Genomic DNA, 23785 nt, shown 5'->3' with positions numbered 1-23785 from the left:
AACAGCATCCACAACAACGACGTCACTGTAGCCTCATGTATTTGAATATTATCTCTTACACGTCCTTGCATGTTAAATTACTCATTGTGCTGTGCACGGCTATATTAGGTGGCTGATGCTTATGATTTGACTTCGCTTAAATTAATCAGGTTTACGGCCATCAGAAACAGACAGAAATAAAAAATGAAATTGACAATTAGCTCTGCAGTACAAAGCAAGGCGAATATACGACCTGCTACGGCCTTGACATAATGAACAAAGCATCTTTAAACGAAGACGAAATCCGCGCCACTTAACGGTAGTGATCGCGCGCCCGCCGTGCGTGGCGGGGAAGTACCGGGGCGCTGCGTATTTTTGTGTGATGTGGCTGCACTTTCAAACAAATGTCAAAATTTAACCATTGAGTGGGTACCTGATTGCCTGAAAACATCTTACATGGGCTAGGTGAGACCATTGTGTTATTCTTTTTTGCTATGGAGGCGCAGGATCCCGGCAATTTAAACTTCATTTGTCAAGCTTAACTTCCTCTTCATTTGCATTAACCAATCTTTGATGCAATTGTAAAGTCAAAGACGCCAGCGCATACATTTTGTAACGGTAAATAGCAAGTGACATGCGGATGCTATCAAAATACTGGGGGCTGTCGTTGGTGAATGCCAGTCAGCAAGAAACTATCCACTGCGCAGAACGTTTGTGTGGCGTCGGCGCGCTGGATGCCTGGGGCACGCGTGCATCGATCTCAGGCTCGACTCATCACAAAAATTTGCTAGTCTTGCAAACTGATTTTCTTTCAAAACATGTTTTAAACATGTCTTTACCAGAAGTTTCCTTGCCAAGATCATAATTCTGTGAAACATTGGGCCTAAGCACTCAAATTAGTGTTGCCTGTGCATCAAATTCCAGGTCATCAAATTTAGGGTGTGCATGTGCTGAACTGATGACCAGAATCTTGGTGCTGTGCTGGTAATGTTTGACCTAACCTTTATTTTTCAGTAATGGTGTTAGTCAGTTTGTGTTTTGATAATACCTCAGGAATAGGCGGTGTAGGTGTACTTTCCTACCTAACGTTAGAAAAAATCATTGCACACCATTCGTCGTGTTTAAGGCGGCACATATCGTAAATAATCTCAAAACAGGTAGAATCATGCTCCTACCTTCAAATTTCAACAACCTCGATGGCAGGCTCAGGCTCCCGAGCAGTCGCGCCGTTTCTGTGTTGCCGTTGCGTAAATACAATATTTCTGCTTACCAAGAACTGTACAAAATGTATGGGACCAAGGTAAACCATTCGTCGTGTTTAAGGCGGAACACATCGTAAATAATTTCAAAACAGATAGAATCATGCTTCTACCCTCAAATTTTAATAAATACGATAGCTAGCTCCCGAGCGCCGCACGCACCGCACCGCACCGCCTCGACTCCCAAGCGCCGTTTCTGCGTTGTTGCAAAAGCACAATATTTCTGCTTATCAAGAACCATAAAACATGTATGGGACCAAGGTAGCAATAATAAAGCAACCAAAATCGTTTCTTATCGAGTTTAGGTACATTTATGAAACACACAGGCCAGAATAGTCCAGAACATATCCTAACCTAACCTAACCTAACCTAACCTAACCTAACCTAACCTAACCTAACCTAGCCTAACCTAACCTAACCTAACCTAACCTAACCTAACCTAACCTAACCTAATGTAACCTAACCTAACCTAACCTGAGAACAGACCAGAACCTAAGCTGAGCTAAGCTATGCTAAGCTAACCTAACCTAACCAAACCTAACCTAACTAACCTAACCTAACCTAACCTAACCTCACCACCCTATATCCCCTTCAACCCAGCATGCCATTGGCATCCATGTTCCATGCCATATATAGGTGCCATATAGTGAGCTTTAATTAGCTGCCATGTTCTCATTTTGCTTTACATTCCCCACCCAATCCCCCTGCAACCCATGGTGCCGTTGGCGTCGAGGATCAAATTTCATGGATTCTTGTCACCTTGGCCCGGCACATTTGTATGGTTCTTGATGCTGCTTGATGCGCAGTAATGTTGTGACCCGCGCAGTAATGGCGCCGGCGTCGCGGGTGCTGTGTGCGTGCGGCGCTCGGGAGCTCGCCATCGTAATTATAAAAAAAATTGAAGGTGAGATGATGAATCTACCTGTTTTGTGATTATATATGATATGTCCTGCCTTAAACACGACGAATGGTTTACCTTGGTCCCGTACATTTTGTAGAGTTCTTGGTAAGCAGAAATATTGTGTTTACGCAACGGCAACGCAGAAACGGCGCTGGGGAGTCCAGGCGGTGCGGTGCGCGCGGCGCTCGGGAGCCCGCCATCGAAGTTATTGAAATTCGAAGGTAGGAGCATGATTCTACCTGTTTTGAGATTATTTACGATATGTCCTGCCTTAAACACGACAAATGGTGTACAATGATTTTTTCTCACGTTAGGTAGGAAAGTACACCCTGACCGAATAGGCTTATGTTAATATGTGATAACTCAAATCAAGTTGCTTTGCTGCCATTACTGGTATGAAGGTTGAGATTTTATCAGGGTATAAGTGTGTACTGCTTCCAAATTTAGCAGCTTGTCAGAATTGATTTGGTTGGATTATTGAGGGTGCCGTAAGGTGGGCTGCAATATACAAAACTAGTGACATTGTAGAAAATGTTCAAAATATTCTGGTAACCAATTTTGGGAAGCAGGCAGAAATAATTCTAGCTGGACCAATCTTAACTGGGCCAATTATCTGTCTTACTAACTGTCTTAACTGGGCCAATTATCATCTTGTTTCATTTGGGGCAGGATACTGTCTCCCAAATATATTGATACACTGACCAGGGTTTGAAGACCAGCCCCTGCAACATTGAAAGTTTTCATGCTCATGTTTTTCATAGAAGCACTTCTCTGTCTTAAATGATCTGCAATGTGAGGATCCATGTGTGGGTCAGTTTTCAAATAATCCTTCATCAGGTTGGAATGCTTTTGTGACATTGATGCACTGTGACTGTAGCTGGTATGTGCTAAACCCAGGCCAGGCCAAACTGGGTGAAATTTCCAAATAATTGCACTGCAAAAATTTGAGGGAATTTTTCATGAAATTACCTTTGTAATGCCCTGAGTCCTTATGTTATCAACTCTCTACACACTGGAGCTGCCAGCTTTCTATGCGCCATATGCTGAACTCTGACACTGAAATTGTTTCAGGATGCCATTGGTTCCCCTGTTAGGTTAAGAGTAACATGCATTTTTTTGCAGTCTGGTGGTTGGGTTATGATGAGATATGGTATATGGCAAAGAGGTCTGCTTGCCTTTCAGTGGATACAAAGTGTAGTAAAGCGTTTTATCAAGGAAAGCAAAAAGTTGTGCCAGAGCGAAGTCATTAAATGCAAGGGAGCATACTGTTTTCAGTTGCTATCTTATTATTTTTATCTCGGAAATCAATTGTTGATAAATGTCATTGCCCCACTAACACCACAAAGCTAACAGACAGACACTTTCTGCCACAGGCCACTTTTGCCTGCTGGGGGCAGCATATCTCCACTGCCTCAACAGCCATGCAGCATGGGGTGCCGTCGCTGGAGGACGTCTGCTGCCACTCGCTGCTGCAATTCTCATCCACCACCAAGGGGGTGCTGCAGGATCCGCTGCCGGGACGCATACGCACCTGCCTGGTGCGCCGCATCATCCTGGAGGGGCGTGTCACCTCCCTGGTGGCGGCGCTCTCCACGTGGCCGGAGCACACGCTGACCGTGGGCGACCTGTGCTGCCGCGACCCGATCCTCTTCGGCCACAACCCCAGCCTGGAGACGCGCCAGATGGTGCCGCAGCTACTGGAGCACAGCCTGGATGGCGTACGGTCTGGCCTGTCCAGCCTGTGCGGCGAAGAGCAGCGCTCGCTGCCCGTGCCTTTCTTGTGTGCCCGCTACCTGGAGGTGGTCGTGAACAACCGGCACGCACGGCTGCGCCACCTCGACCTCACTTTCTATGGCTTGGTTAGCCTGCCGGACATGGTGCCCGTGATGGATGCGCTGGAGGCGCTGTACCAGCGCGACATGCGCGCCGGCCTCGCGTTCACCGAGCCGTGCGTCATGTCGGTGAGCGTGGCGTTCTCGTCGGCGTGCTCGTCGCGCGAGCCGCTGGAGGCGTCCGCCAAACGACTGGCGCGCCTGCTGCAGCTGCAGGCGCTGCGCACCACGCGCTGCCAGCTGCGCGTGGCCGGTCTCCACTCGGAGACGGTCGACGGCGACAAGACGCCGCGCCGCCTGCTGAAGCTTCTCGCGCGCCATCGCTGCCCGCTGCACCTGCTGCTGGCGCACGGGCCGGGCGAGTGGTGGCGCAGCAGCCACATGGAGACGCTCAGCAGCTTCCCGCGGCTGCGGCTGCTCGGCGCCGGCGCGTGCAGCTGGACGCGCAGCCGCCCGCCGCCCAGCACGCCGGCCGAGGTGCCCAAGCAGCGGCTGGCCCGCGGCCTGTCACTGATGGGCTGCGCGCCGGCCGTGGCGAGCCGCCTGATGACCGCGTTCCGACCGCCGGCGCGGCTGCGCTCCCTCTCCGTCTCGTCCAACCTGCTGTGCGTGCTGGGGCCGGCCAAGCTGGTCGGCCTGCGCCGGCTTACGCTCGGCCTCGGTCACGGCGCTGTCGCCGAGCGTGCCGGCGACGTGGAGCGTCTGCTGCGCAGCGCTTGGCACGTACAGCGACCTGGAGCTGCTGATGGTCGACGAACCGCTCGACGAGGAGCACGTGGCGCTGCTGGCTGGCGCACTGCCGCGGCTGACGGCGCTGCAGTTCGCGCGGCTGCCGGCCGACCTGCCGGAGCCATTGCCGGCGCTGGTGAAGCTGTGTACCGCCGCACAGCGGCTGCCGGAGCTGGTGGCGCTGCACGTGGAGCTGCTGCCACTGGAGGTGGTCGGGCCGGACGATCCGCCCGGCCGCGACTTGCGGAAGCTGGTCGACCAGCTACGCGTGCTGCTCGGGGCGCCGGCGCTCAGCGATGTGTGCCTCTACCTGACCGAGTCGGTGCCGGGCGAGTTTGACTCACGCGAGAGGCTGCTGCTGTGAGCTCGAGGACGGAACGCTCGCTCCGCGCGGCGCACTCATCAGCCGACCCAGCCCGGTAGCGTCACCGTTTGGACGGCGCCAGGGGGCTCCAGGCAGCGCCAGGGAAAGCTGGACTTCCCGCAGTGACGCAGCGAACTTCTGTGGCGGTTGGCCTTCCCTGTAAGTGGCGGCGTCTCGCTGACGAGCAGTCATTTCATCGAAGTTACCTCATGTTGGGCGATGCCTTCAGCACCTGACTGCAGTTATAATAATCATGCCAAACACTATCCCGCCAGGGAAGTTGTACAATGTTTGTCTAACGTAGATGGGAACCTGCATGTATATTTGGGCGACACCGATTTACCCGTGTCCGTGTGTAAAGGATCTTTCATCAGGGCGCCACGTGTGTTTCATGTATTGCATCTCAGGAGCTTGTGTGTCGCTGTGACATGCTGTCTGGTGGAGAAGGAGCGGGTGTTACGTTGTCGGCAGAGATCTCATCTAGAGGCGAGACGTAGGCAGGGAACAGCATTTTGCTCCCTTGCGAATCTACTACGGAAAGCTCATCTGTCCAGGTCTTTCGTCCTCCAGGATGTCCGTCCCACTCTCCGCGTGCTATTGTGAGGTGCGCAAAAGCTGTCGCGCCATGTTTATGAAAAGTAGCTTTATGACGTTACCAAAGCGCTTGGATCCGAGCAGCTACATTTTATGACACGCGGAAGTGTCTATTGTAGTTCACGTTCGATTCATGCATGTGCAGACACATCTGTGCGGGTTGTAAGTAGTGCCTTTCAGGCTGTGCTTGTCAGCGGAGGTCGTAGATTGCGGAGTCTTGACAGTACTCCGCTGGGCCGAGGTATGTTACCACAGTGTGCTCTGCTGGCTGCACTGTGTAACTTGTACAACTGTTAACCGGGTATTCAATGCAGGTGGTGTTTTGCCACGTTTGACCATTGGCTTTGGTTGAAACCGCGTGTTGCTGACATTCACATATGCTGTGAAGTGTGTATATTTTTCAATACAGTGGAACTGAAAGGGTACGTTCCCGGATATTTTCCCTGTTGTAGGCCGCAGGAGCTTCAGCGTGGTCCCGCAGATATCAGCAGTCTCTTTAGGCGTGCAGGCTCGCGCCTCCAGCCCTGACTCGTGTGACCTCTGTACCACTCTGAAACAGGGCTGGATGTCCCGCGACCATGGATGGTGGGTCGGAGATAAGGGCATCGTGGATCAACACCATATTTGATGAGTGGAATGCCGGAGGTCGCACGGCGTAAAGGTGGCACGGGCACTTAACAGAACTCTTCCCGTTCATGGATGGGACTGACTTGAAGCCCTCTCAAAATACAAAATAAGATTTGGCTGGAATAGAGAACTACACAGTCCAAATGAAGTGCAACGGGTTGAACGGGCAAACTTTCAACTTGTGACGCAACTGTGCGCACATGGACAACGCTTTGTATCCCTTTCACAGGGCCTCGTTTTCCGAAGTTTCCGGTGTGTATATCGCCTCCTCTCCCCTAACATTTTACCAAAATGGCTAAAAAGACAAAACAAGTGAACGTAACCACCCATATTTGGGGGCCAATGCTACCCTCGTCTCCTCTCCTTGCCCTCGTTCGTTTCACTTAGCTTCACCCACATACGTGTGGGGTGCCTTTGGCGCTGTGGGAAGTTGCCCGCCTGGCAAACCAAAGATACTGGTCCGATTCCCCGCGGTGCCCACCCTTCCTGCTGAGGTGAGAGGCAGTCAACACCTTACATCCTCAGTAGCGGGAGCCTCGTAAAGCACTAATGATGCACTGATAGGATGGACACAACTAAGCGTAACGTCTCGCTGTGACGCATGCCAATGTCGACACCACATTTCAAATGAGACCGAAGGCCGAGCAAGTCTACTGTATCAGAAATGCCGTCTTCGACTGAAATGGTCGGGCGCGGCCCGGATCAGCCCAGTTAGGCCTTCACGCTGGCTATAATGTGATGTCTTTGTAGCCGCAGTTGCAGCCTGATGAATATTTCCACCAGGTAAGGCAACTTATGTTGAAGTCAGATGTCGCACGCTTAACTTTTAAAAGCTACGTGGCGTAATTTTTAGGCCTTTGCTCGGTGGCTGTTTAATTGGGAGTGGCCTTCCTGCGATTTAGCAGTTCGAGCAAAGAAAAGCATTCTACATTCAACTAACCGAAGAAACGTGGAATTTGTTTCTAGCCAAAAGGCTCGACATTACCACTCGCAACAGGGACAGGATTTTGACCTGGTGTCGTAGCGATGTGGGACAAACACAGTTTGGCAGTCGAGAGAATGGGTAGTCGTGACCAGCGGAACGCATCGATGGGTACAGCGATCCACACACCCAACAGCTAACTCAAAATTTTCCCGCTTTGAGAAGCGTTGTTAAGAATTTGTGTCGCATTTCGGCAGTCGGAGCGGATGACATCAAGCCAACTGCATTATTTAGATAAATGCATCGTTTACAAATGGCAGTGCAACAGATCTCTCTGCGACACTATGCTTCGCCGCGAAGCTGCCAGTGGCACATTTGCTGAAACCTGTGTCGAATGTAAGATGCTATCACCTTATGCACTACTGTCAATTTGTTTCCTTCTGGTCGGGCCTCTGCTTCCCCCTACCCATGAGGGCCAAACTCCCCCCCCCCCCCTCACGGTGGGTTTACCCCCCCAACCTTTTGGAGATTTAGTACAGCAAAACATTTAAAATGCGAACTGAAAATTATACTTAGATTTAAGAGAGCTTCTTAAAGATTTTCGCAGGTTAAAGGAATGCGGGAAATGAACACTGCTATGTCCTGTCCAGTTAAATACAGCTGACTGAGCTAGCCCCAGTTTTGTGCCATATTTTTTCTCGCGCTGATGCCATATTTTCTTGAATATTGTCTTTTTTTGCTGTATGCTGCGTGGTTTTTATTACAAGATTCATGTCCTGGTCTAGTTTTGTTGTGGAATATCATTCAGCGATGTTTTAGCTTCTACAGCCCGCAATAGGTTCCATTATTCTGCCTCGAAATCTTGTCGGTGAATCATCAGCGAATGCAAGCAAAGTGATCGCATATTAGCGCACCAAAACGTGACAAATTTGCTAACCGTCAATTTAAAAATTCTTCAGATGTACCTACTTCCATTTCAACGAGCATTTTCAATGAAACAGTTGCAAAAACCTGACGACTGATACTACGTAACAACACCGATACCGGTAATCGTGCAACAGCGGCGACGACCAAAACAACGCAAGCCGTGCCGGACATCCTGTAGTAACAGTAGCCCACATCAGCTAACACTCTGTACTATCAAAGCTGTCTACGTGGAATAACATTTAAAACCGCATGACATCGGTTCTATCTGCTACATTGGCCTCATGTCGATGACCAAAACCTAGCTGTGACCGTCAACGCCGAACAAAATCATGATGTTCGTGGGCGGTGTGAAGTCGAGGTCGAGGCAGAGCGAGAAAACGTGGTGGAGCAGGGATGTGGTCTCCCATTCAGCTGTTTCCTATTCAGTTGTTTCAGTTTCAGTTGCTTCCTATTCACGTATTATTTGCCCCACCAACGCAATGCACACGTAACTGAATCGTCAGAAGCGCACAGCCAGCCGGTGCGACCGACGCCGAGACATTCCGTGGCACATCGGGACGACGAGGCTGGGAAGCCCACTCTGCGTTATCCGTAATATCGGCAGTGGTAAGGAACCATCACCAACAAAGCTGCCAGATGAGCTGTCAGGCTAGGTCAGCGAAGATTTCGCTGACATCGAGTAGGAGACCTCTGACAATGTATTGGCAGCGACTCCGTTGGGTGTACGAGACTGTTGAGTTTGTTGTTTTGTTTGTTGAGTGTTTGTGAGCTGCCTTACCTACGACCTGTCGCAGAATCCGAACTTAAGTCCACCAAGGTGCCGATGAACACCAGCGGCGTTTGTGGTAGCAATGGGATAACGCTTCTTATTGCCAGGGTCTGCCTACCACTTCTAATACCAGTGGAACTGCACATTACCAACAGCAGGTTTGCCTTTGTGATGCCGCCATGGAAGTGGCAGGCATCACTTGTGGGGCGGATCTTTAAGCCTGGCCTTATTAGGGCTAACTTCAAACCGATCTCGGTCATTCCCGTAGGGCCTAAGCTGGAAGAGAAACTGGTGCGTCATCAGCTTTTAACGCATTCTACATCGCGTGCCCCGATGTCTCGAGACGCGCCGGGCGCCGCATCAGTCATTGGCTGAAGACGGCAAGTCTGAGCATTCCAGATAGCGTTTTCAAGCCAAGGATTTCGGCCAGGTAGCGCTGATGGGACTATTTCAGCTATAAAAGGCATTTGACTGTGCCTATCACTATCTGACAGCAGAATTATGACTCAACGGCGCGTGAAACCCGTAACACACCGATTACCTCTCGCGCCATTCACAGCCAGTTGGATGTTAGATCTCGGGCAGCAATACTCGCCCTAATACCCGCAGTGTATACCGGTTTTCGTCCACGGATCCCACTCTCAGTATATTCAAGAACGAGAGTGATCGTCATGTAGGTGCCGCGCAGCTCAAGCGTTACACGGTTGACTGCCAAGCACTTGACACAGGAGGCCCTCGGAATCTGAACGAACTTGTAGAAGTCATGGAGGAATCCCCTGCATTGCTGCACAACTGGCTCGCATACAACGGGATTAACGGGAACCTATCAAAGACCCGCATTGCAACTAGTTGTTTGGAACCTGTCCGTGTATTAGAAGCCTTTCCCTCGGGCGGCCCTACTTTGACTGACTTATCACCACAGACAGAGATATGCAGCAAGCCGGGTGTATTTTTCATGAAACCTTGTTATAGACATCACGCCACCATATGATTTGACTGAAATGCACAGGTATTCTAGTTGCGCTATTATATTATCGTCATCTGATGCCAAAGAGCATTATGCATCAAACATTGCTGTCGCTTCTTCTGCCGAATGTATTCTACTGCACCACTGTTGCAGGTGCAGCTGGGGCTGCATATGTACTGCTGCTTTTCGACCGCTTGCAGTGGACCTTCAAAACCATTATCATTTGCTTTTAGCTTTTCGGAGCTGCTTTTCGCCTAGAGGCACAACAGTTTGAAACAGTGTCCCTGAAATTACAGCAGGTTTGTAGTGCATGTTTGTTGAAACGGGCGACGAAAAAAGCATTTTCAAGCATCAAAGCCAAAAGCAACTGGGGGGCAACTGCCTGACCGCAGATGCCAGGAGAGAGGTTGTGGACAATTGCCTTAAATGATGGACGGAAGAATGTTTTATGTTAGGTTGTACCTCAACTATAACGCAGATGCCTTCTTGATGACATTTTGTACTGCTGAGAATGTGCGTGTGAATGGGTCGGTAAAATTCACATAAATTTGGAAAAACTTGTTCTTGTGAATGCTTTACAAAATATTAGTAGTTACCTGAGGACATGATGGTACATTGTGCAAAACATATCTCAATCGGCAAGAGGGAGGTGCACCTAAGCCCCTACTGCTTCACAAAACTGGTGCGTTGAACCATTCACGGTTAGACTCTCCCTCACCCGATTCACTCGCTACCCACGACGCTTTATCCATACCCATCCGCTACCCATACCTCGTCAGTTATGCCCTCCGTCACTCGCCCGTTGGCATTGTTGAACATGAAGACATGAACTTGACACCGATGAATATCTAAGAACAGCAACATTTGATTAGATTATGGGGGATGCGTCCTCTGCACCGGATAACACCGCACCCACAGAGGCCTGATATTTGAACAGGATGTGCTTGTTAAAACGAGAGCCACGTATCATTAAGTCCGATGTCGTACGCGCAACACGGGAGACGAACGGTAGTCCCAACGAAGACCAAGCGCAGGCATAGCAATGAATTAGTGCTGGACAAAACTATCTGCGCTGTTTCAGTTTGTCGTTAGTTTATCGTTCTCAGAGGCGTATGTGTGTCTTTGTCTTTACAACTTTATAAATCGTGTCTTTGTCCGCATTGTGCCTGCATATCTTTGTCTAACAATTTCACATTGATCCCGTCTAGATCTCATTTCTCGTGCCCATTTTAGTCCGGGCTGCTGACAATGGTTATTTTGTCGCTCCTCAGCTGCTTTTGTTCTGTCCTAATTTGCTTCACAGGATCAAAGGAACCAGCCCGGCTGTCGCAGGAGGCAGGCGGTGAAGAAGCGTCGCAAAATGGATGCCGCCGAGCTTACCATTTATGTTACAGCTTCTCCTACCAGCTGAAGCTCTTTATTTCCATATGTCTGGACACACATAAATATGTGCGTCATGTGTGCGTCGCACGCGCGGCGGGCGCGGCCATTTTCCTCCGTAACCTGTGGATGCCCTCCCGGCTGTCTGACGTCACTCCGTCGTCCCGTACGTAGCCGTTCTAGAGCGAGAGGACTGAGCCCCTCTGAAGAGGACCCCGACAGCAGAAGACCGGCTCTGGCCGGTAGACCCACCCGGGCGCCCAGCCGGCTGAACCGCAGATGAGATAATGAGGCCCCAGCGGGCTGAGGTGGGAGCGCGATCTGAAAATGCGAAGTTCATTAGTCACCGCGTCCAAAAAGCTGCGTATTCTCACGACTGCTTAAGTGAGACGCGGATGTGCAGCACTAGGAATGGCGATGAAGTGTCGAGAAACGAAGAAAACAAAAAGAAAAACATTGAAATAGGAGCGCATGCGTCAGCGCAGGCACACGAGTGCAAGCGCATAACGGCATGTGGATGGAAACGGAGGGAGAGACGAAGCACGTAACCCTCATAACCGTAGGCGAGAGAATTGCCGCGTCTTCGAGGAGAAAGAGTCGGCGTTGGTAGCTGGAGCCAACCAGAGCAATACAACTCTGTTAAACAGCGTTTGGGACAATTTGGCACTAGCTTGAAAATGCCTCGATTTGACAGTGCATGAAAAGTAACGAATCAAAATGATTCTAACCCCTCAGCAACCCTGTATATGCTTCTGTGCTGCTACTCATAGCCAACTTTGACTTAAATGCGTACAGTGAGAGCAGAAGCAACGGCTATTTCTGAATCCGACTTGGGGAGGAGAAAAGAGCGTGTTTCTTGCGTGTTTCTACAATCAAGGACGGTGCGGTGTTGTGTAGGACTGCATTTTTGAAAGAATGTCCGCATGCTTACCATTGAACGCGCCAGTTACATGGATGCTGTTTTCTAGAGACCCCCAGCCATCTTTTGGTTGCCCTTGGACGCCAGGGCGGTCCGCGGTCCCTGGGCGCCAGGCGGGCTTTTCCATCCTTCTGAGGTTAACTAACACGGGTTATGGGTGTCATACCGACAAACGGAAGTCTGACCTAAAATTTTGGTCCGGCGCTTCAGGCCATGTCGGAAAGTTCAAAGCGTTTCTGCTGGTTGCAGTTTGACAGTGCCTGGCCGGCAGCACCACGACTCCACCTCTGAGGCAGTTTGACAAGTCCCAGTTTAGTGGCGCCGTGCTAGAACGTGATCTTCTGTCGCAGCCTGACACCACCTGCCCGCAGTTTGTCGGCTCGGTCAGCCGCCCGCCTCCTCCCCTTCACCGAGCTGCAGCCGGGGGAGGGGGGGGGGGGGGGTCTCGATGGCACTCGTGCTCTTCGGACGTCCCAGGTCCGCTTCCCGTTATTCGTCACTCCGGCTCACTTTGTGGGCCCGGTCCCACTATTCAGGCGGCTAATTTTCTATTTAGCCGACAGCTAGAGGCGGACAGAGTCCGTAATGGCCTCTAAAGCTCGGAGACGGGGCCAGGGCTATTCCCAGAGCCCAATTAGGTCTCGGACATGCCAAACGGCCCCCGGTCGGACCGGCGCGGACTGGACTAGAAACGATCCGTCCCAACCCGACCAGGCCAGACTAGATCAGACCAGACCAGACCAGACCAGACCAGACCATACTGCGTTGGACCAAACTCTGTTCGACCTGACCTGACCCGACCCGACCGAACCAGATCGGAACAAACCGGTTCCGACTGATCACCCTTGCCGCAGATTGTTTGTACGTCTCATACAGGATGGGACTTTGGTAATGTATACGCATAGGCTTGGTCCGTGCAGAGAACCCCGGCAAGAGTGGGAGCTCAGGATCGGAGTCGTTGGCAGCCTTGTCGGAGTGCCACCACTTCGTCATCGTTTTCACCGCGTGTTCTTCGACATACAGTGCGAATGCAGTGCGTGCGGTGGCACGTCTGCCGGTCTTCAGCCGTTCGATGACATTCACGCAAGAAAAATAAATGTCTTGTTGCTCGCGGTTTCTCGACATGCAGGTCACCAGGCACACTGGGCTCTGGTCATAAACACGTTTTTGTTCGCCATTTTACACACAAGAGGGCGAGAAGATCGCGGATGGCGTAGTTCCTGACGTTATTGCTAACAATTCTCTGGTTACGGCGGGGGGGGGGGGGCGGTGGCCAACAGCATGACCGACAGCTTGGTTAATTCTTTGTTCCTTTACTCTGCTTTTCTCCCGGTCGTATCCGACATACAAGTGGCAGGAGGGGCCAGGCTAAAGGCGATTTGAAATAACTGGAATCCGTTTGAAAACAGATATAACCAGGCCGTTAACTTACATTACATGACCAATATCTGCAGTAAAACCATACCGGTCATTGTTCCCGCTTCATATAAAACACTAATGTCTTCCAGAGAAGTTCGGGTTCCGTTCAAATGACTGAAAGCCGCGGGACTGACGGCTCAGCGATGCCGCGCCATGTTTCACATCGCCCGAGCTGTGCCTTGTTTCACGTCGCCCGAGCTGTGCCTTGTTTCACGTCGCCCGAGCTGTGCCTTGTTTCACGTCGCCCGAGCTGTGCCTTGTTTCACGTCGCCCGAGCTGTGCCTTGTTTCACGTCGCCCGAGCTGTGTCTTGTTTCACGTTGCCCGAGCTGTGCCTTGTTTCACGTCGCCCGAGCTGTGCCCTGTTTCACGTCGCCCGAGCTGTGCCTTGTTTCACGTCGCCCGAGCTGTGCCTTGTTTCACGTCGCCCGAGCTGTGCCTTGTTTCACGTCGCCCGAGCTGTGCCTTGTTTCACGTCGCCCGAGCTGTGCCTTGTTTCACGTCGCCCGAGCTGTGCCTTGTTTCACGTCGCCCGAGCTGTGCCTTGTTTCACGTCGCCCGAGCTGTGCCTTGTTTCACGTCGCCCGAGCTGTGCCTTGTTTCACGTCGCCCGAGCTGTGCCTTGTTTCACGTCGCCCGAGCTGTGCCTTGTTTCACGTCGCCCGAGCTGTGCCTTGTTTCACGTCGCCCGAGTTGTTCCTTGTTTCACGTCGCCCGAGCTGTGCCTTGTTTCACGTCGCCCGAGCTGTGCCTTGCTTCACGTCGCCCGAGTTACTCCTTGTTCCTTGTTTCACGTCTTTCGAGTCGCGCCTTGTTTCACGTCGTCCGAGTTGTGCCTGGTTTCACGTCGTCCGAATCGCGCCTTGTTTCGCGTCGGCCGAGTCGCGCCTTGTTTCACGTCGCTAGAGTTACTCCTTGTTTTTCGTCTCCCGAGTTACTCCTTGTTTTACGTCACCCAAGTTACGCCTTGTTTCACGTCTCCTGAGTCTCGCCTTGTTTCACGCCGCCCGAGTCGCGCCCTGTTTCACGTCGGCCGATCTCGATAAGCGGGCGCAGTCGGCGGCTGGCGCTCGTCGCGGGCGGCGGCCTCGCGCCAGGCGCGACTGTCCGACAGATGGCGTCAGTTGGAAGATCGGACAAAGCTGGCGGCAGGCCGCCGTCGCTGGCGCTATCAGATCGCACGGCTGTCGCGAGCGAGGGCGCTGGCTTCCCTCCTCGACGAAATTAAACGTCGTCTGCCTTCCGTGCGTCGGGAAATCCCTCGCTTGTAATTTGCGGGAACTGGTGAACTCCGCAAGTACTCAATTTTTAAGAACAAAAGGTTGCTTTTTGCTGGACCGGTGTTTGTGAAAATCCAATCTATTGTAGTGTTGGATGTTTGCCGGGAGCATAAGCCCGTTTCACACTTAAATGGTTGTGATTCAGCGGCTGTATGATACACGCCACCGTTCGCATCCCACACGACATCATCATTTCACAGGGACCTAGCCGGCTACGCCATCACATCTTTCATCGCTGCGGTGCACCATTGTTCCCAGGGTCATTTGGTATCGCCGTGTTCGCAGATCTCGCCCATTCGCAGCGCTAACGACCGCCCTCTGTCTTGTGCGCCCGTCTACCGCGCGCCGTTCTGTGAGAGTCCAGGTGGGGCGACGGGCCGAGACCCCCCTCTGTGCGTGCCAGGGATCACACGTGGTCGCGCCGGTGTCGATCGGGTACGCTTCCGACGCTCATTGCTCCAGTGGCGAATGTGCAAGGTAAAGGCGTGTTTAGACTCACTAGTATATGTGTATGTGCGGGGCGGAGCATGTACCGGGTAGAGCATGGCAGTGCTTGCATCTACTCGGGTGATGTAGGAAAGGAAGACGGGCATATGTGTGCGGCTCAGTACGCCGGAGCAGAATGCTCTCTTCGCCGTGCGCCCACTTCACCTAAGCCGCAACTGAAGACACGCCCGCGTACATACCCAGGCGTCGTCGTCAAGTGAACCGACGAGTCGAAAGCTGACATTAGTTAGACTCGTATTTAGCCATCCAGTTTTTGTTTGAACAACCGTCGTCGTTGTCGCTGACAGACGAAAATGAACATCTATTTGCAGTCACAGGTAGACTAAAGTCTGGCAGTTGGCTTGGTGACGGCTGAAGGGGACGGGAAAACAGGAGCGAAAATAGGATTAGTACATACATCGTTCATTTTATTGCAAACTGAGGTTCTGTTTTTGCTGATGGTTTGTGCCCCGGCCTTCATCGCCTTTGCCGTGTGATGCTGGCTGTGGTTACCAGGCCTGACTCTGAGCCGAGGCTCCAGCTGATAGACGTTCATGTCCCCTCCGGCAGTAGAGATTATGATTAAACAAAACAAAGCAAATACATCCTGAATGTTTCGCAAGAATGATTTTGATACCACAGTACCTACTAAGCGGGACTTGACGCATCTACTCTGAATCCATAAGCCTTGTTGTACCGTCCTTCTGTTTCACCGGATAGTGCTGCCTGCAGTCTTCCGGGCCAGCTCGAACCGCGGAGGAGCTCCTTGCCATGTACCGTGACACGCCGGTCGGCACCGGACGACAATTCGACTAGGCGTTCTTCTCATCCATGTTCCACATATTTTATCCGTTACGTGAATAAATCACGTGTGATGGTCATTCACTCGTGTATGCAGTGCTAACCTGCAGGCTCGCACAGGCTATATAGGATTTCGCACGAGAATTGACAATGACAGTACAGTAAATTCTTCGGCAATGGAAAGACGACTTCCTTTCATTGTGTGTGGTGTACGTATAATGTAGGTAATACCTTTTTGTGTTCGAAAATAAAGCGGATGTAGCCATTGCTCGATAGGTACCAACAGGGGTAGAATTTGCTTTTCCTTTGGGGGGAATGGGGGCGTCAACCGCCCCCCCCCCCGCCCCCTTACCCTGGGCTCCAGTCCTCCTGGCTTTGGGAAGAAAATTGGCCAAATCTGGGGAGAAGCCTGTTTGTTGACACATTTTGAGGGTAGCTTGGGCTATCTTACACAGTTCAATCGCCCCCCCCCCCCCCTCCCTTAACTCATTTTGTGAAACTACGCCCCCGGGTACTAAAATACCGAAAAGTTCTTGTAGTGGGCTGTGGTTTTAGGACTGCCCCTCGTGACGTGGCGCGCTCTCATTGGCCGTTGTAAAATTTGTGGTCCGCGACGAGTCAACTGATGCCCCCGAAGACATCATGCCCCGAAGGTACAAGAATTACCGTAGCCAGATTTAGCCAGATTAGCCAAATTGATTGCATCAGATCACAGATCAGATCACAGTACCAAGTTGAAACTATCTGCTGTTGCTAGGTTTACATGTTGTGCATTCTACCGCGGCCCCTTTCGAATGCCTTCCACTCTGTGATATCCGCCGTCAAAATCACACACAGGTGGCGGGCCAGCGCCGCCTGCGGTGGGCTCGCCGCCCGCTGAGCACAGAAGCATTGCGGCACAGCAGCACTTAGTGATGATGGCGCCGCGGTCCAAGGCTTCGAAAGTGAGGTGCCAAAGCGGTAGTTGCAGCTGCCAGCAACTGACGAAAGAGCCTGAACACACAGCATCTGCGCGCCCCAGACTTACACCGATGGCGAAGACGTTCGTGTCGGCACTTGCGTGGCGACGACTGCGGTTATTTCGTATCGCGCTACGACTGATACGTTCCCGATCAATTTACGCGAAATGTCTCGCGGTTGGCTCATCTGCATGCACCGCCGGAACCTCATTCAATTCGATATCGCTGCGGCATTATTCGAGCCCAGCGACGACCGATTGTGTTAGTTTCAACGAAGCAGGCTGTCACTGATCTCAATACCCCAGCGTGTGGGCGTCTCTGCTATGCAGATGGGTGGAGTGATCCTCTCGTCCCTGCTTTAGCACGCGCTGGCCGGCAGTGCTGACGTGCCGAGCCTTCCTCCCCGCAAAGGACAGCAGGAGATGTCCTTATCCCGACGCAAGACTGCTAGGGAAGTCAGGACATGAGGGACGTACTCCCGCCTCCTGGCCTAATGCCGTCCGTGCTTGACCACCGCTGCACATCGTGGGGTTCGGGACACGGCAGCTGCTGATAAAGATTGGGCTGTTCTGACCCTCACGATGCATAGTGGCTCACGATGCACAGTGGTGGTTACGCACAGGCTTTAAGCCATGAAAGGTGTCGCCTGCTTAGCAAACAGCGTTAAAACAGACTGGACCCTGAGGTATTTGTTGAATGATCACGCCCTTGGTGCTGTGGTTCGTCAGTGATGGAATACTTCGAAGTAATAATACTTGTATATTATTACAATACTACAATGACACTTATCACTACTATATACTTTGCTCAATAATAACACCAATAATGCTTGTTTTCAAAATACTTTAACTAGACAGTGTCTGGTCACTTCACAGCCTTAAGATATGTCCCGCAGAAGAGTGTTGGTGTAGTGAGTGCTCGTTTATGAACTTTCCAGTCCTGGGTTTGAGTCCTGGTCTCGCCACTACCAAATCACCACGGTATCTAATATAAAAAGACATTCTGTCTCGAAATGGACATGTCAGTTGCTGATATTTAAAGCCTCGAACATTAGTTAGGTCCGCCAGCTTGAAATAAAAAATTGAGATCTACCTTGCAAGGTCGTTGACCTATGGCAGGTCAAAATCAGGCCATGGTTTCAGCGAAATCAATTTCTAGGGAATCGTTCAATTTGATGCGACAACGGAGTGCTAGACGAAGCCATACATCCTGAGATGCTTTCTTAGGCAACACAAATACTGCGTGAGCAAATTAAGTGGCCTAAGGTCAGGTATAAAGGTCAGACCAAGGTCAAAACCAACCTGTTTTATCACTCTATGGCTTGCTGTATGGGACAGTTTTTGGTGCTCGTTCGGAATCTATTGATAGCAGGGACCGCATTTTACATCTTGCATGGACTTCATAAGAGACCAACCTGGAATTTAACTTTATTTGACCTTATTTGACCCGGAGTTCATGACCTAGGAACCTCAAACTTTGACCTAAGTGAGTTTACGTACAAGCCAACACACCGTGTAAATTTGGTGTCTCTAGCTTTCTTGGTTCCCGAGATCTCAGTGGGGGGGGGGGGATCAAATTGACCCCCCAAGTGAGCGAAGGGTATCTGGCCGGCCACCCGGCCGCGCGTTAACCAATGAACCACGAACTACGGTGGTTGTATTTATTCAACTTTCTCATCGAAGTGACTTTGGTGCTTTCATTACAGCCCAGTCATGCTCAAAAGGCTGATGCCCCGCATATTCTGGACGCTAGGGACGGGGGAGCTAATGTTGAGTTCGGGAGGGGGGGGGGGGGGCGTGGGGGCAGGAATCGATACCATGCCGAAAGCGTTACGACTACCAAAACCCAATATGACAAAGAAAATGTTTAGCGCTTTTACTATGCTTACATTATTTTTTCATATTTGTCTGGCGTGGAAAACCTCATTTCGGCTTGCATCAAGCCTGCGAATATCCTCAACTTGCATATCTGTCTATCATTTCGCTGTGGCAAGATGGTTTTGCTCAACAGCATACGGCACACATAAGCCAAAAGCGATAACGTGCACTTTTTTGTCGACCCCAACAGCCGCAAAGCCTTAACATTGCATGTCGCTTGCAGATCCGTACAACGGCGGCTTTTGGTCGACTGTCGCTCTTCTCGACATTCCGGTGCCCCGCCCGACCCGACAAGGTGTTCCATACGATGCCACGGTGTTTCGCCCAACGCCGTGGTGCTCCGCCCGATGCTGAGGTGCCCCGCCCGATGAGGTGTTCCATACGATACCACGGTGTTTCGCCCAACGCCGTGGTGCTCCGCCCGATGCCGAGGTGCCCCGACCGATGCCGCGTAGCTCTTTCCGATATCACGATACTCTTCTTGATGCCGCGGTGCTCCACCTGATTTCATGGTGCTCATACGTAACCACGATGCTCCACCCGATACTGTAGTACTCCACCCGGTGCCGCGGTGCTCTTCCCGATATCGTGGCACTCCGTCCGGTCCCACGGTGCGCCACCTAATGCCGCGGCGCTCCGCCCGATCCCGCGGTGTTCCCTTTGATGCCACGATGCTCCGCCCGATGCCGCGATGCTCCATCCGATCCCGCGGTGTTCCGTTTGATGCCGCGATGCTCCGCCCGATGCCGTGGTGCTCCACCCGATCCGCGGTGTTCCGTTTGATGCCGCGATGCTCCGCCCGATGCTGCGGTGTTCCGTCCGATCCCGGGGTGTTCCGATTGATGCCGCGATTCTCCGCCCGATGCCGCGGTGCTCCGTCCGATCCCGCGGTGTTCCATCTGATGCCGCGACGCTGACGCCGCCCGACGGCAGCAGGCCGGTCTCTCTCGGCTTGTCCGGCCCGGCCGCACGTAACTGGATCAGAGCGCACCCTTTGTGGCGCGGCCGAAAGTGCCGCCCGGGCGATGGCAGTTTTGACGGCGCTGCAGTATTGCCGGGCGGCTGACTCTGGCCGAAATCGCTGAGGCGCTACGAGCCACCCGGATTTTTCCGACTGAACGTTTAAAGGAAACTATTAGTGGCATCATGTTGGAAAATTTAGACCGCGCGGTAACAAACAGCTCAGCTTGGTTGGGCCTGTAGCTCACTGCTTACAATAAGCACACTCGCCGCGTTCACTTCAAAACTGCGCATGTCTGACGCGGTTACAACGCAAAGCAGTACTTCGCGTAGCCCGACCTGTCTCAGTTGTTTAGCTTACTTCTGCCGCCTGCAGGACAGAAACGCAAATTTATCCGATGATCCATGGAATAAATCAGTCGGCCATCATCTCCTGCCTGCCTAATGAACGGGAAATAAGGGAACTTGAAGTGTGGCCAGGGCTCCTCACGGCCGTGATGGGCTGCCACATCCTCCGAGATGGAGGATGTCGGGCGGCCGCTGATCAGCCGGCCCGCCGGCCCTTCATCGGCCCCCGCTACGTCATCCGACACTGTGCTCGTCACGCGCCGGCGGGCGGCAGGGAAGGGGCATCGTTACGCTACAGCGGAACAAGCATTAGGCCATCGGCAGCCGAAGACGGCGGCCTCTCCGCGGGGAAAATCGGGGAGCTCGCGCTGGTGAGGGAGCGACCGCACCGTGCAAACAAATCGCTTCCGACGTAACCCCTCTGCTTTCATTTTGCCACGCGTGCAGCTGCGACGAAAGCGGTTTAGTTCCTGAATGACGCAACGGAACAGTTGACAGATGAGCTCCGGTGGCCTACGTCCTTCTGCGGCGTCTGCGCGGCGCAGCTCGCTCTCCTGTCGCCGCCGCGGCCCTCTGGGCTGCCGATCCACCTCTCCGCCCGGAGCGGGGGGGGAGGGGAGGGGGGGGGGCGTGTGACCGGACATGAGCCATTACCCTTCAATCGCCAGTGGGCGACCGTTCCACGCAGCTGCCGGCCGTCGCATCGACGGCGCTCTGGCTTGATTGGGCTCGTGACGGGCTACCGGCTAGAGGCTACCGGGCCGGCAGAGGCTACCGGGCACCTAGCGGTCGGGCGCCCCTAGGCTGGAAAGGGCGGCTGTCGCTTCAACGCTAACAGGTTAACGGCGCACATGGTGAAAAAGTACTGCGGATGATAGGCCAATGCGCGCGCAGGTGTGGTTAAACACGGCGGAGGAAGGCTGCGGTAGTCAGTACGCATGCTATCGCTACCTTTTACCACAGCGATGCATGCTTCTGCCGTATGTGTACTTTGTTGTAGCAGCTTGATTAAGAGATCTGAAAAAAAAACACCACTGCAAGTGTAATGTAAAATAGGTGTGGTATCATGTGAATGTGTATTCGTGTTAGTTTCAATTGAAAACATTAGCAAAACGAAGTGTTCGGGTGAGCAGTGACGTAGCCAGGAATTTGGCCACGAGGGGGCCAAATCAAGCGACCTTTCCAGCCCAGTGGCCCTCCCCTTTGCTCAGGGGCATTATTTTTATTCGGGGGACCTTTTTAAGACCGTTTTGACCCTCGGTTGAGCCAAGATTTTTAGACTCTGGATGATATGTTGTGCCTCATAGGTCCCGGTATGTATGATTTAGAAGCCCTACAGATGCATGGTGGGGAGCTCCGCTACCTGCAAGGGGAGGTCATGACCCCAAAAACCTCCCGTTAGCTACGCCACTATAGATTAGGATGGGTACTATAAGACAATTTCAGAAATGGGTCTTTAATTTTTCCCGTGGGTATTCTTTGGGTAACAGGTGAAGCAGATCAGATAAGATCACAAGGATGCCTTATACGTTACCGCGTCCTGGGTATAGGGCTCTAATTACGTGAAAATGAAACGAAAAGGATAGTGCCACACAAATGTCTCAAACATCCCTATGTCTCGCACAAACGTGATGCTTAAGCTTAAACCAGACATCTTGTTGAACTATTTTGGATGCAGTTCATGCTTGCAACATCACTGGGAGCCGTCAGAGCTTCTTCATCCCAGTCGGTGTACCCCGCGAGCATCAAGGGCGTATTCCCGAGCTTCTATCCGCAGAGCGTTCTTCCAATCGGTCCGGCTCAGTCGGAACCGTCCCCTGCCGGCGGCGATAGGCGGCTGTGGAGTGGTCAGAACGCCGGCGATCGCCTTAGCCGCGCCTGAGGACCGCTTCGGCGGCGCCGATCCCCAGTCGCCACCCGCCGCGTCGCACAAAGGTGCCGGCCGGCCAATATGGCGGCAGCGACGCGCGGCCGGGGCGAGACAGAGCGGAGGGCTGACGCCGAGCGGTAGCCGGGGCGGCCGGTTCGACGGGGGTCCGGGGGTGGCTGGGACGCGGCGGACACCGGTCATTGCTCAGGTTGGTCTACATGGCGGAGAGGTCGGGACGGTTCCTGGTTTAGGCGCGGTTAAACTTCCAGCAACGGCCGTTGTACTTACCGTCACTTGCAGTTGGCGTGGTGCATGCCATGTGCGACAATGCCTTTGTCCTGGCGAATACTAGGCTGATGCGGCACATGTTAACCACATTGTGGAGGAGGCAAGTGTCTTTCATCTTTAAACCATTTTAGGAGAGCTTTTTCAGTGACTCCTGAGCATCGTGCCAATTCAGCAACATTTGCTCTCCTTCGTTTCTCGATAACCTATAACAATATAACCAATGCTGTACGTGATGTCCTCTTAAAAGCTTCAAGACAAAACCAATTTGTTTCTGAGCAAGTCCAAGCCAGATTCCTCCTACCCTCGAATACAAAATTAAACACCCACAGCACACTCCGACATGACTCGCGCCAAGCCCCGCGCTCAGCGTGCTCCAGCCTCTCCCCTCCTCTCCCGCGTCGCGCCGCCTTCCCAGATCGCCAGGTACGCGGCGCGGGCTGCGGCCGCCGGCGCCGCGGTTCAGTATTTTTCCGTGGCTTTAATTGACAATGATAACATGAGCGGCCGAGAATAACACTCGTGTCGCGGCGCCGCCGGCCCGATCGCTCCACCGCTCCCACAAAGGTCAACTGCGCCGGTCGCGCCGGCGACCGAGCAGTCTTGCCGAGCGGCGTGAGCGACCGTAGAGCTGCGGCTGCTAATCGGTCCTTGACTTCGATCTGTACTCACAAAAAGTGTCTGTGCATATTCCCGCAGCGCCTGCGACATTTGCTTCGACTACGCTTATCCCCTCAGAGAGCACCTTGTGGCGGGCACCACAGTCATATTGATTTCCGCAGCGAGGTTTTAAATCTCGGTATTTCAGCTCGAGTCCTCCTACCCAACATTGCGTTGAGGTGTTAAAAAGACTCGATGTTTCGACTCGAGGTTTCACATCCGACACTACGTCCAGGTGTTTAAAAGCTAGCTGTTTCAGCTTATCTAATTGATAGTCAACATTGTGTGAACCCTGAGCGATCCAGTGGGTACCTGGAATCGAATACGAAAGGAAAGCACGCAGAGCCTGCCTGCTCGCTGGTGGCCAGTGTGCAACCATGTAGCCCACCTCAGAATTAAATTACCTGTCCGTCAGTGCACCATCTGCGTACGGACCGCCTCTAAATGGCAGCACCCTGTCCTCTCGAAATCTCCGCAACCTGGGATCCCTGAATTTCCGTGTCAAAACAGCCAGTTCCGCCGCCCCGCCCGAGTTTCACCGCCTTCCCCGAGTCCGTCCTCCTCTTCCGACTCCCGTCGCCGCCCCGACTCCCGAGTCCCGCCGCCTCTCACAGAGTCCCGCCTCCTCCCGCGAGTCCCGACGTCCGCCCCACACCTGAGCCACCGGCCCGG

The 23785-nt window shown here is 52.7% G+C and overlaps 1 protein-coding gene across 1 annotated transcript; it reads left to right on the top strand.

The window, feature by feature from the left end:
• The first annotated feature begins 320 nt into the window (after nt 1-320).
• LOC119091445 (uncharacterized) lies at nt 321-5064 on the top strand. The gene is made up of 4 exons (XM_037214240.1): nt 321-444; nt 3513-4394; nt 4461-4694; nt 4951-5064. The coding sequence occupies exons 2-4, from the start codon at nt 3561-3563 to the stop codon at nt 5062-5064; spliced, it is 1182 nt and encodes a 393-aa protein (XP_037070135.1). The 5' UTR covers nt 321-444; nt 3513-3560.
• Nucleotides 5065-23785: the final 18721 nt, after the last annotated feature.

The sequence above is a fragment of the Pollicipes pollicipes genome, unplaced genomic scaffold (assembly GCF_011947565.3).
Source record: "Pollicipes pollicipes isolate AB1234 unplaced genomic scaffold, Ppol_2.1 Scaffold_3447;HRSCAF=4054_pilon_pilon_pilon, whole genome shotgun sequence".
Taxonomy (NCBI): domain Eukaryota; kingdom Metazoa; phylum Arthropoda; class Thecostraca; order Pollicipedomorpha; family Pollicipedidae; genus Pollicipes; species Pollicipes pollicipes.
Note: the sequence above shows the minus strand (reverse complement) of the source record. Positions and strands in the feature narration are given on the sequence as shown.

Bases quoted from the DNA above. Each gene is read 5' to 3' on its own strand.
- LOC119091445 (XM_037214240.1), top strand. From the start codon at position 3,561: ATGCAGCATGGGGTGCCGTCGCTGGAGGACGTCTGCTGCCACTCGCTG. The intron at 4,395-4,460 runs GCCGGCGCGTGC...GTGCCCAAGCAG, and splicing joins CGCGGCTGCGGCTGCTCGGC to CGGCTGGCCCGCGGCCTGTC. The intron at 4,695-4,950 runs GTACAGCGACCT...GACTTGCGGAAG, and splicing joins TGCTGCGCAGCGCTTGGCAC to CTGGTCGACCAGCTACGCGT.